General features: G+C 47.4%; 1 protein-coding gene across 4 annotated transcripts; it reads right to left on the bottom strand.

The window, feature by feature from the left end:
• Window positions 1–7,256: 7,256 nt before the first annotated feature.
• Sp8 (Sp8 transcription factor) lies at window positions 7,257–12,050 on the bottom strand. Of its 4 annotated transcripts, none has more exons than XM_050120831.1 (3): window positions 11,695–12,049; window positions 10,776–10,871; window positions 7,257–10,626 (listed from the first exon to the last, which is right to left on the bottom strand). In XM_050120831.1, exon 3 carries the CDS (start codon window positions 10,591–10,593, stop codon window positions 9,136–9,138), a length of 1,458 nt encoding a protein of 485 aa, XP_049976788.1. In that variant the 5' UTR covers window positions 10,594–10,626; window positions 10,776–10,871; window positions 11,695–12,049; the 3' UTR covers window positions 7,257–9,135. The 4 variants fall into 4 exon arrangements, with proteins under 4 accessions (XP_049976788.1, XP_049976789.1, XP_049976787.1 ...); XM_050120832.1 differs by lacking the exon at window positions 11,695–12,049 and adding an exon at window positions 11,314–11,677; XM_050120830.1 differs by lacking the exon at window positions 10,776–10,871 and having other exon boundaries at window positions 11,695–12,050.
• Window positions 12,051–12,426: the final 376 nt, after the last annotated feature.

The raw sequence follows: 12,426 nt of genomic DNA, 5'->3' as shown, positions 1-12,426 counted from the left end.
GCCTTGAATTTACAGAGATCCGCCTGCCTCTGCCTCCCAAGTGCTGGGGTTAAAAGTGTGCACCACCACTGCCCAGCTCTGACAGATTGTTTTTAATCTGGCTGTCCACACATGAAATAAAATTATAGACTTAAATTAGATAAATTTTCTTAAAATTTTTGGATAAGATATTGGGTGAGGGGAACCATGGAAATTCTGTATACTACCTAAGATCCCATAGCCAATAGTTCACCTTTAAGTAAATTTTAACATACCCAACTTTCAGACCAAAGAATAACTGAAGAAGTGGCAGACATAAGCACTGTCTCCCTCCCACCTGTACTCAGCACACCTTTGTGGAAGTAACCTCCCTGCAAAACAAGTAGAGTTTTAAGAATGGAAAAACTTAATTAAATCTGACTTTCTGGGTATTCATACTAAAACACACAAGTAAACACATGTCACTGGTAACATGTTTCATTGAATAATTACATACTAAAGAAAATGTGTCATGCCTCCTATAAAATGTGTATACAGGACACACAATATTCTGCTCTCAAAATATTTGTTAAGTGGCTTTAGTGATCTGCAGTCATTAATACAGTACTTAAACTATAATATTGTCTTAAATATGTCAATACTGAGAACATGTAAAGTCTCGTGTGTGTAACTTACTGAGGACATGGATAGTGTCGTGTATGTGTGTAACTTACTGAGGACATGGATAGTGTCGTGTATGTGTGTAACTTACTGAGGACATGGATAGTGTCATGTATGTGTGTAACTTACTGAGGACATGGATAGTGTCATGTATGTGTGTAACTTACTAAGAACATGATAGTGTCATGTATGTGTGTAACTTACTGAGAACACGGATAGTGTCGTGTATGTGTGTAACATACTATCTTAGGACATGGATAGTGTCGTGTGTGTGTGTGTGTGTGTGTGTGTGTGTGACTTACTGAGGACATGGAAACTGTCATGTATGTGTGTAACATACTAACTGAGGACGTGGATAGTGTCATGTATGTGTGTTTCTACCAAGGACTTGGGAAGTGTCTTGTATATGTGTAACCTAATACAGCTCATTTAATTAAAGTTGAGGTAAGACATAATATTACACAGATTATTTTCTCCCAGATGATGAGTTCGCATATCTAACAAGTTAGAGTAGATATAACTCAACGATCCTTTTAAAATGCCAGAGGCAATGAAAATCTCTTTTCAATACATTTCCACCAGCCACAAATTTCCTTCCTTTACAAAGGCCATTGTTGGCTAAATTGAATGGGGAAAGAACCTGCTTCGGGAAGGGGGTAGGGCTGAACTAAGGGATAGGTCTGCAGGGGGAACAAGCACTGATCAACAAGAAGCAAGGACCCAGCTTCCTGAAGTGGTGGAAACCTGATGACAGGGCCCCCATGTAATTGGGGGCATTAAATCGGGTGCAAAATTGGGCAGTACAAACCTTTTCCTTTCAGTTGAACTAGTCAATTACTTGAACTCCGCAAAGCGGAGGCACTCTACTTTCTTCTATTTCAGGATTTAAAATGCAGTGGCCAAAAACTTGAGAGCTGGAAGGATTGGTTCCCCCACAGACATAAAGATAACCCAAGGTGAATTATTGAAAGTATCCAGCATTTGCACAAAGTTCGGGCACAGAAGTGAGCATAATGTAAATCAACTCATTGTCTGGGCCTTTCAAAGGGTTGCCAAGAGAGGAGTGAAACCTTGATAAGCAGGCTCTGATTTCTATGTGTTGATTTAGAAATCTTGATGCTTGTGGGAGTTCAATTCATTTCAGGGAAGAAACTTAAAGAACACAAACTAAACAAGAAAAACAGTACGGATGGAACACTGGTGCGAATGAAGAGCAGGGATTTTCATAATAATAATAATACAAAAAAAAAAGAAAGCCTTATTGTGCTTTAAATGACAAATTTAGAGTTCTTTTATTTTTAGGTTTAGCGACTGCTTTCCTTTTGATATTAAATAGCCATGCTACATTTACAGTGTCCAAACTGTTGACAATTTTTAGTAAGCTTGGCATAAGATTAAATATAAATTAAAATCTCCAAGATATAGTCCTCCTCAGCTAGGGAGCCTGGAGCAACAAAGGTGTTTTTTCCTTTACACCTTCTCCAGTGAAGAAGCCACTTCTGAACTGTGTGGGTGCAAAACTAGGCAGATTCAAAGTCCTAGTGATCAGACACCTCTTAAAAAAAAATGGCTACTTTTCTGCAAATAAGAAAACAAAGCAGCAGCAGCAACAACAAACCTAAAAATAAAAGCAAACAAGGGAGAGCCAGAACTAAATCTAGTGTGAGGACAAATCTCAGGCGGCCCTTCAGCCTGGGTGTGTTCCCTTTGCCGGAACACTGCCCCAGCTTTCGCCAAGGTCATGTGTTTGTCGTGGTTTAATCAACAACACAGTCTTTTTTACTCTCAAGAACTATGTAAGTATTGATTTAAAAAAAAAAAACTTTTAAGTATTGATTGTTTCCAATATTTTTAATCACCAAAAAAAAAAAAAAAAAAAAAAACCTTGAATGTAAGAAAAAAAATGACACTGCTTAGCAGAGGCGAGAAAGATAAAAGTAAAAATGTCCTGGATTATCGGCAGGGGTCTTGAAAGACACTTGTGGCTTACTTGCGAAGCTTCATTTAGCATTGAGCATTCTTTTCCTGGTGACAGCGCAGTGGGAATTCCCACTCCAACAACCCATGAAATGTTACTGCATAATTATCCACCTTCTGAGGCCCATTAGAATTTATCAGCAGAAAAAGAAATTTAATTTAAACCCACCCCTCTGTGCTACAGAATGGCAGGGCCATGAGATCAAAGCACGAAGCTCTGTACTTCAGTGGTTTGCAACACCTAGGCACAATAGGGTGAGAGAACGCGGCATTCCAGTGTTTCCTGGCTTTCCGGACTCGGGGGTGGGGGTGGGGGCGGGGAGCTCGCACCACCAGCTGGTTTCAGGGAGGAGGGTGGTGCTCCGTGGGGGACTTGTCAATTATGTTCTAGAGCTGTTGGTGGCTGCATTACTTGCTTTTGCTTTGCTTGCGCTGGGCACACTGCGCACTGAATAAAGACTCTCTCCTGCTCCGCTGTCCGTGTGAAATCAATGGAGTAACTTTCAGAGCTCTGTCTTGCACAGGTGTGCACCCCGGAGCGTTCTCTGTTAGTACTTCAGAAGAAGCCTCACTCAGTCTGAGGGCGCCATCCTTGACCAGTCAAGGATACAGAGTGGATCCCAGTTAACACAAACACCCATGACAGAGGGTCTAGAGGAGCCAAGGTGTGAAGTTTTGCTAAATGCCAGCTCCTTCCCTCAGACAGCTTGCAGGCTGCAGGTACATTCTCCAAATGAGGACCCTCAGAGGGTTCTTTCAAAGTGGTTGATCTTCCTCTGGTCTCCTTTAAATTATCACCAAGATATAGCCTGAAGAAGATTGATTGCTAGCCCCCCTCCCCCCCCTCACCCCCCCCCCCACCTCCAAGCACCTAGAGGCCCAAAGATTAGAAGGGAGAGAGCAGAGAAAAAGCAAGAAATAGATGGTTGAGTTTTAGGAACAACGCTTTAAGAAAAGTTTAGTTGTTCTGCTCAAGGTCCTATGAGTCTGTACCTTCCCACCGAATCTCTTCTCTCCTAGACGCTAAACTGATTCCTAAAATCAAAAAGCGCAGCACATTTTCGCATTGAGCTAGACTTAGTGGCGATGCGGCTTTGGGGTGGGGAGTGAGGTGCTGCTGGAGCCTTAGGCCTCGGCTCTGCAGAGCGGCCTCGGGGCACAGGGTGGCGCTCACTGTCCGCGCAGAAGGCTTGGACAGCCGCGGAGCCTTTGTGTGCGGCGGGATCCCAGAGGGTCCCCAGCAGAACTGCCACTGACACCCTAGGCCTCCACCGCTACCCCGAAGCAGGCGGCTGGGTATCTTCCGGGCAGCGGCCTGCGTACGGAAGAGGCCAAGCTGAGCCTTGGGTGGCGGAGGAAAGGGCTGGGAGCTCCTCCCCGGCTCCCACGGTTGTTTTCAGAGAACCCCAGGAACACGGAGGGACTCAGCAAAGCATAGGTCACACTCACTTCCAGTTGGCCTTCTGTAGAATTTACGGCCTGAGCAGCCAGACTGACAAGTGAACTTCAAACAAGAACCCAAGCATTCGAGCTTTAAAACTAATATTAGGAGACGCGTTTGTAAGGAAGGCATCATCATGCCCAGGGCTAGGTGATTCGAACCCCCTACGCTGTCCCCAAGGTTCTAGGAGAGTCTCGACTCTCCTTAGGAACCAAAACTAATGTAGAAGGCTGCTTCCCTGCTGCCAAGAGACCCCATAGAAAATTAAATTAAATTAAATTAAATTAAACACGAGTCCAGGGACTAAAATAAAATGGACTTCTTCCCTCCCCCTGAAGCAGCGAATCAAAAGTTCAGTTCCCAGAGATAGTCTACGGGGTGGCCTCTCACTCTTCCCCTGGAAGCAAGGGGCTGAGGTCCAGGACACCCAGGGATTACTGGCTTTCCCCTAATCCGGAAGCAGGAAATAAAGGCGCAAGCAAATTCTGCATCTTAGTTTTTTAAATAACAGCAACCATTGTGCTGAGCGGAGCCTTTGGAAGATGGCCTCGGAGAACTGCGCCACGAATCCGCAGAGTACTCCATTAACCCCTTAAACAACATCTCTTCAGTCGTAAAACTTTAAGGCTATTTTGAAAGAGAAGCGTGGAGGGAGCAGAGGGGAGATAGAGAATTAGAATACGTAGTTATTTTAGTGATGTAGGGGGAGCAATTGAAATGAAATAGAAATGCCTGCAACATTGTTTAAGGCAGAAAAATTTAAAACCACACTTTTATTCAAATACTGGGATCAAATCACTGCCTCATTTATATGAAACACAAATGAGTATTTGTCTCTACTATCTCAGGCAGTCTGGGTATATTTAAATCTACACTTTCTCCCTCAAATGTTTTTGCTTTAATTACCAGCGCCCCACCCCTATCCTCTGACTTATGAGGTAATCTTCTCTAACAAATAAAACATTCATTTTTTAAATATTTTTTGTCATTCAATAACCTGACTAAAAGATCCATGGAGAGACAAAAATGGTAGGCTGAAATACTTAAGACGCAGGAGTCCACTCATTGCCTGCTTCTGGGCTTAGTTAGCTGTAGGTTCCCTATCCAAAAAGCCCCGTGGAGAAGTTATGCCAAGACAGGGGAAAAGGGCAGTGGAGAGACACGCCTGCCCAGGAACAGTCTCCAGCATCACTCCTGTGGAAGACCAACTAACACATTGGTTTAAATCAGGCTTCCTGCATAAAATATCTTAGTCTAGCTTCACCTAAGTCAGGTACCTAAGTGAACAAGCTCATCTAAAAAGAAAGGTGATAAAGAAACCAGCGGAAAAGCAGGCAAGGTGTGGAAGTTCAGACTCAAGCTTGGGGAAGGCTTGAGGGAGGAACCAGGAGGGCTGAATAGCACCAGTCCTTGGGGAGGGGGCAGTGCCTTCTGAGACTCTGGAGGGTGGGCTGACACAGGCAGGCCTGACCTCTGGGTCAACAGCTAGTTTGACTCTACCTTGATCTGCAAGCCCGGAAGCTTGTCCTTTGGTTCAAAGTGACAGCCTCTCTGGCTTCATGGCAGTGAGTTTCTAGCCATTATCAGCGACACAGAAGAGAACCCCTTCTGTGTGTCATCTTCCTTCCTCCCCAAAGACACATGTTGTTCAGCCCCCAAAGAGGACTCTGCTCACTCTGTGAGACTAAGTTAGAAATACTACTCCACGCACATAAAAAAATAAAAAAATAAAAAAATAAAACTAAATTCAAGCTAAACCGAGGGAAGAAAAGAAAGTGAAAGTTTGAACAACTACAAGACAACAATAAGCCCTGCTTTCTGCACCCCAAAGAAATCATTTCTCAGACAATCCACCTCTCCAATCAAATATTCATTCCAAATATGAATGGACCAAGCAGCTGGCCTCTTACCTGCCTTTATATTAACTGTAGAAGTGGCCTCTCTGCATCCCTCAGCTACTCCAAGTTTCAACAAAAAAGAAACACTTAAACTGTGTTCTGCATTACTCCTAGGAAAAAGGTGACAGAAACTATCTTATTTTCCTTAGTAAACATTTCTTAGAGCCACAGTATCCCAAAATATCAAACTAACTTGTTTATCTCTGACCACAAGGACTTGAATGTGAGTGGAGTGGACAGCTGGATGAAGACTCTGTTGATTGGACACCAACAGTATTATTATATAGCATACTGAACTACAAACCTGATTGCTTTTGGTTAGACTTTCTATAGGATTTATAATCCGCTGCATTTTTTTACTTCTTTCTATGTATTATAACTTTACATGAATTTCTAGGAAAACTTTTTCAATTCAAGATGAATACCAAGACTGTACTGAGTGTGGAGTATGTGAATAGAAAGAAAGAAGCTAAACTTAGCAGAATCTCAACACACTAACTTTTTATTCAGTTTGATTCAAAATAATATTAATCTAATAGTGAAATAGTTTGATATAACATCAATCAACATTTAAAGTATATTATGTTTCAAAGTATGGCTCAAGGAACACTCATTGCTTAAATGCACTTAGACATAACAAGACAATGCTTTTTATTGGTATCATTGACACCTTTGAACAATAGCCTCGTAGATAGATTAAGGTTTAACCTTCCCTTTCTTTGGTGACTGTTTAGAGACTTTTAAAGAACAGATAACTCATTTCAACAGGAATCTACTAATATTTACCTCTGCAGACTCTTTAGCTATGACAGAATGCCAAAAAACAAGCTTTTTATAGCTTGACCTCCTCTGCCTCCTAACAACAGAAGCAATCTCCAAATGATGCTTTTATTTTAGATGTATTGATCTTTCATGTTAAGTCTTGGCCTTTTAAATACTAAATGCAATCAAAGGCCAACAACCTGAGGCCTTCTGAAGCCCAAGAAGGAAGCAGCAACATAAAATATCTTTGAATTGTTTGGTAAATTACTACAAGTTCTAAGAGATCAATAAATCCTGATGCTATGAGCTAAATCTAATGGTAAATAATTAATTACATATCTTAGACACTATAATCTTTATCTTGGTAAACAAAGAAAACACAACTTTGCCAAATAGATCTTCCATCTACATAATATCTTAAAGGCAAATATTTAAATATTACCAAAAAAACAGGGTCATATTTTGTTTAAAATACACATAAAACTGAAGATAAAATGCAAATGCCCATAGTTTTAAAAGGGAAAAAAATACAAATTAACTGACCTAGTCTTTTATCTTAGTTTATTAATACCATTTAAAATATTACAAATAAATCAATTACATTTCATGCATTTAAAATGCAAGTCTAAAATGTTCCAGAGAAAGGCTTTTCATTTCAATGTGAAATATCCAAATTATTTCAACATTACAATGAATAGTTAGTTTGCAGACTCTGCAAACAACACTTAAATGTAGTGTCAGGAGTGTTTGTCAACAGTTAACAGTATCACCTTCAGGAAATACACAAAGGCCAAAGTTAGTCGAGTATCACTTGGACAATTTATTTAATACATGGGTTTGCCAGACCCCGTTATTATGAAGTATAGAAGAACTCTCACTTTAACTACGCCTGGACTGCCAGCAAATGCAAATAAGTACATGCTCCATTAAATTAAATGTCATCCAACATTTATCAAACAGTGTCTTAGTTACAGCTTGATACCTATCTAAATTCATATTCGAGCAAAACTAGGCCGGGAAAGTGCGTGTGTGGCTCTGCACCTCCAGAATTGAGTTCAAAAAAACCTGCAGCTCATCAGAACCTCAGTAATAACTCTTAATATTTTCTTCTGACAAAAAAGAAAAAAAATCAAGTTTACTTCAATATATTTTCAAATATTTACCGGAAGTAATGTACAAGAAAAATACTATACAAAATCGTCTCCTGGACAATGTGCCTCACACCTCACAGCGGCAGAGTCGTGTCTAATGGGAAACTAACCTAGAATGACTTTCCAGTTGTACAAACCATTAGGTTCAGATATATTTTACAAAGAATTTCAGTTTTATTTACTGTTTCCCTCTTTTGGCATTTAAACTGCAGCCTCATCTGAAATAAACGATAGCTTTTTCGTCTGAGCTTAAACCACAAAAAGTTTAATCCGAAAATATTAAACGACTTGCAATAATTTACAGAAATGAGTAGATAAATTGACTGTTGAACTAACCCAAAGGGGGAGAAAAAAAAAAAGATTGGGAGAAGATTTTCGGGAATGGTGAAAAAACGAGGTAGAAAGGGACAATCACGAAGGTGGTTAATCTGCTCTCACCGGAAAGGGGGTATTTTTGCATAAGAAAAAGACACCTACCCTCACTCCCACCCCCACCCCGTAAGTTACTGCCACCAAAATAACTTTGGGACCGGTAATAGCAGTTTGGAAAGACGTGCTCACAGGCAGAGAAAAAGTATTTAAACGGGAAGCTAAGAGGAAAGTTGCTTGTTTATTTTTCCTCTCAGTTTTTCAGTTTTTTTTTTTTTTTTTTTTTTTTTTTAAGTCGCAGAGATGAAAACCGGTAGCGGCATTGATTTCCCTTCGCACAAGTCGCAGCGGTTCACCCGCAGGGCACATAAGAGCTAGGCAGAGCTGAGTGGGGAGAGCTAAATTCTGCTAACCCGGTCAGGGTGCAGCAGGCCTGCGTGCAGGGCAGTGCTCAAAGTGGGACAGCGGCACAAGGGGCGCGCTCGGGGGTCCGGGCAGGGTGCTTTGCCCGACCTTCGGCTTCTCCCTCCCTGCAGCTTCTGCTCAAGCCGGTTGAGCAATGCGCTTTCCGCGGCTGCAGAGGCCGGGATCGGGTCTATCAGACACCCCATCCACCTCGTTCTGAGGCTTCTGCCCCCTCGAAGTTCCGCTGGCCGGGAGCGGGAGGAGCGGGTTCCCACTGAGCCAGACCTCGCTGTCACCTTGCAGGAGGGAGCCAGGGCTCCAGCCGCAGAAGCGGGCTTACTTACTGTCCACATCCCTTTCATAAAATCTGGAGAGGGAAGCCGGAGAAAGGGGGAACGGGGAGTTGGGGAGAGAGCGCGAGACGGTGAGCCAACTCGGGAGTCCGGGCCAGGCGTACGTGCCCGACAGGGCCAGGTGGGAGGTTGCGCGACAGTCACTCCAGGCCATTGCGGTGGCCGGGTTCCGGGGTCTGCAGCAGCTCAGGGGAGTGGCAAGACGGACTGCCCGCAGCGCTGTGTTCGCTGTCGGTGTCGCTGCCCTTCTTTCCGCCGCTGGAGCCCGCCGAGCCGCCGCCGCCGCTGTGCGTCTTCACGTGCTTGCTCAGGTGGTCGCTGCGCATGAAGCGCTTGTTGCACACCGGGCAGGCGAAGCGCTTCTCGCCCGTGTGGGTCCGCAGGTGCCGCTGCAGCTCGTCAGAGCGCGTGAAGCGCTTGCCGCAGAACAGCCAGTTGCACACGAACGGCCGCTCGCCCGTGTGCCAGCGCAGGTGCGCCTTCAGGTGCGACGTCTTGCCGTACACCTTGCCGCAGCCCGGGATGTGACAGCTATGCAGCCCCTTGCGCCGCAGGCTCGCCCCCGCGGGGCCAAGCCGCTCAGCCTCCTGGCAGTTGGGGCAGTCGCAGGTGGCGCGGCCCGAGTAGCGGCGCGCGGACGAGCGTGGGGATCCCCCCAGCGGCGCCGCAGGCCCGGCGCTCAGCATGGAGCTGCCCGCGCCGGCCAGCGGCGACGGGGCCGAATCAGGGTAGGAGCCTGGCAGCACCGGTTTGAAGCCGTCCATGAGGTGCTGGCCCGCCGGGCTGAGCAGGTGAGAGGAAGCGCCACTGCTGAAAGCAGAGTGGCTCAGGCCCGAGTATTCCGAGTTGTAGCCTCCGAGCGGCGAGTGCAGCGACGTCTGAAGACTCCCGGCGGCAGGGTGCAGCGAGCCAGGCAGCGCAGCCGCCCCATTGGGATTCTGCACGTCGATCCAACCAGCGCCCACGTCCCACCAGCTGGAGGCGCCCGCGGAGCCCACGTCGCTCGCGGCGCCCAGGCCCGGGTGCGAGGGCTTGAACCACGATTCGTACGGGTGCGCCATGCCCACGCGCGGGTAGATGCCTTGCAGCCCGTCCACCGACGTGTGCACCTTGGAGATGAACACCGGCTGGTGGGAACCGTCCTGTGAGTGCGCCCCGGAACCGCCGCCGCCGCCGCCCCCACCACCGCTGCCCCCAGAGACGCCCGGGGCCTGAAACACGGAGTAGTCGTTGGCAAAGGGCGAGCTGGAGGCGGCCGCGGCGGCTGCTGCGGCCGCGGCTGCGGCGCTGCTGGAGGTGAGGGAGAAGGCACTGGAGCCCGGCGAGCCGCCGCAGCTAAACGAGTCGGACACCAGGGCCGCGGCCGCCGCCGCTGCCGCCGCCGCCGCTGCTGCTGCGGAGGACGAGCCGCCGTTCCGAGGGGCCCCAGACACGCCGAAGCTGGAGAGACTGGAACCCACTACGTTGCAGCTGCTGGATGAGGAGGACGAAGAGCGTTTCCAGGGGTGGAAGCCTTTACCGAAGGAAGAAGAGCTGTCCGACAGGGAGGAGGGAGACGGGCTGGGGCTGCCGATCTTATTACAGGTAGCAGCAAGCATGGCCAGAGGAGTGGATCCCAACCTCGGTTCTTCCTGAGACCCGGACCGGAGGAGAGGGGTGGGGGAGGGGTGGTGGGCAAAGGACCGGTGGGGGAGGGAAGAAATGTGCATTAGTCCCCTGGTAGTCTCTAGACGCCCCACTGCTCCCCATCTCTAGCTGCGGCACGCCGCCACCAACTCACCTGACACCCCCAGCTGCCCCGGCGCCCGGCTGCCTCCTAGTCTACAGGAGGGGACAAGTTTGGTTGGGGCGTCTGATTCCGGAGCAAAACGCCACGCTAAAGAAGAGTTTAACAAGAATTCTCACCTAAGACAACACTCTTGTGTGCACAAAGCCCTAGACGCTTTTGATCAAACGAACAGAAAGTCCAGACTGGGGCGGGAGAAGTTCCCTTGGCCGTGCCACCTGGGGAAAACACTGGCCTGCATTTAAGATCGCTACTCTGCAATCCGGAGAGAGCTTTGAAAATACTGTTCCGGTACCCCTCAACCCATCCTTGGTTGCTTCTCCCGGGCCCAAAGAGGCCAAACTGTAAGGCTTACTCGCTTTTTCAGTCTTCCTTCCTTCCTTCCTTCCTTCCTTCCTTCCTTCCTTCCTTCCTTCCTTCCTCTCTCTCTCTCTCTCTCTCTCTCTCTCTCTCTCTCTCTCTCTCTCTCTCTTTCTTTTCTTTTCTTTCTAAGTGTATCTACAATGATAGAAATAAGACGAGTTCAACGTACCTGCAATACAGGGCGGGCTGAGGAAAAAATTTAAGGGGAAGGGGAAAAATCCGCAGTACGCCCAGGAGGGAGAAAACTTACTCGCGTTCCCCCTCCAAAATCGAGTGTCTTAGGGGCTACGCGGTCTCCCGGGCAGGAGCGGCCGGGCGCTGCGAGGTGGCGGGTCCCAATGCCCTCCAAACCTTTCCTGTGCTGAAAAAAAGTAGCTCTGCCTCCTCTCCCCCCTCTTTGTTTTCTCTGAACTCTCTTGTATGGGGCTGGGGGGGGGGCTCTCAATAGAGAGACTGATAGCCCGTGGCCTGGCCGGGGAGACTTTAACCCCCTCCAATCGGCAATAAAAGGAAACTAATTAAACCAGCGAGAGAAGATCCTGAGACTCACCCCTAGAAGTGAAGTTGCCATCACACAGAAGCGCCCTCCTCCTCTCAGAGGATCTTTTTTATATTGATAAATCAGAGGCAGTGTTTTTTTTAGAGGTGTGCAATACAATGATCAGTTCCGCCCATTCCGCCACAATTGTAGCTCCCTCTCCGGCTTTGAAGTGCCGCGGAGGCGCGGCCAACCAATCTGCGACCTCGCCGGGCCGCGCTGCGCGCGCGCCGTGAGGTCATCGGCACCGGAGGGAGGGGGTGAGAGTGTCGCAGAATGTGCGTGTGCACGCGCGTGCAAAGTGATCTCGAGTGTGACCCATCCCCGGAGAGAGCAGTACAGAGAGCGGAGGGGTGACTGGGTCAGGGTCTCAAGGACGTAGTCAAGAAGGGGAGAGCAGACGTCGTGCAAGCACCGGGGGAGTGTGTATGGGGGGGCGGGGGTAACTGAGCGTGTGACAAAGAGGGGCAAGGGACAGAGCTGGGAAACGTGTAGCGTAACTGAGTCCCTTTAGGCTAGTAAATCGGGAACGACAGTGCGTTCAATCCCGGGTTAAGAGTCGGTGGAGAGTGGGTGTGCGACTGTGAGCTCCAGATAGAGAGAGAAGAGGAGTGTGTGCGTGCGCGCGCTCACCAAAGCTGGGGGTGGGGAACAGGAACAATACAATAAAGTGTACGTTCCTGAGAGATTGAAGATCTCGAGAAACTGACTGCGAAGTTGAGTGAGGCTGGGTAAATAAATATT

This window comes from Alexandromys fortis, unplaced genomic scaffold (genome assembly GCF_014885135.2).
Source record: "Alexandromys fortis isolate MF-2015 unplaced genomic scaffold, M_Fortis_MF-2015_v1.1 scaffold_182, whole genome shotgun sequence".
NCBI lineage: Eukaryota > Metazoa > Chordata > Mammalia > Rodentia > Cricetidae > Alexandromys > Alexandromys fortis.
This window is presented reverse-complemented; position numbering and strand designations above follow the sequence as displayed.

What these genes read in the sequence shown, in the direction of transcription:
- Sp8 (XM_050120830.1), bottom strand. Translation starts at nt 11,715, where the DNA reads ATGGCAACTTCACTTCTAGGG. An exon ending in TGGCAACTTCACTTCTAGGG is followed by an intron (nt 10,627 to 11,694) that starts GTGAGTCTCAGG and finishes TCCGGGTCTCAG; the next exon opens with GAAGAACCGAGGTTGGGATC.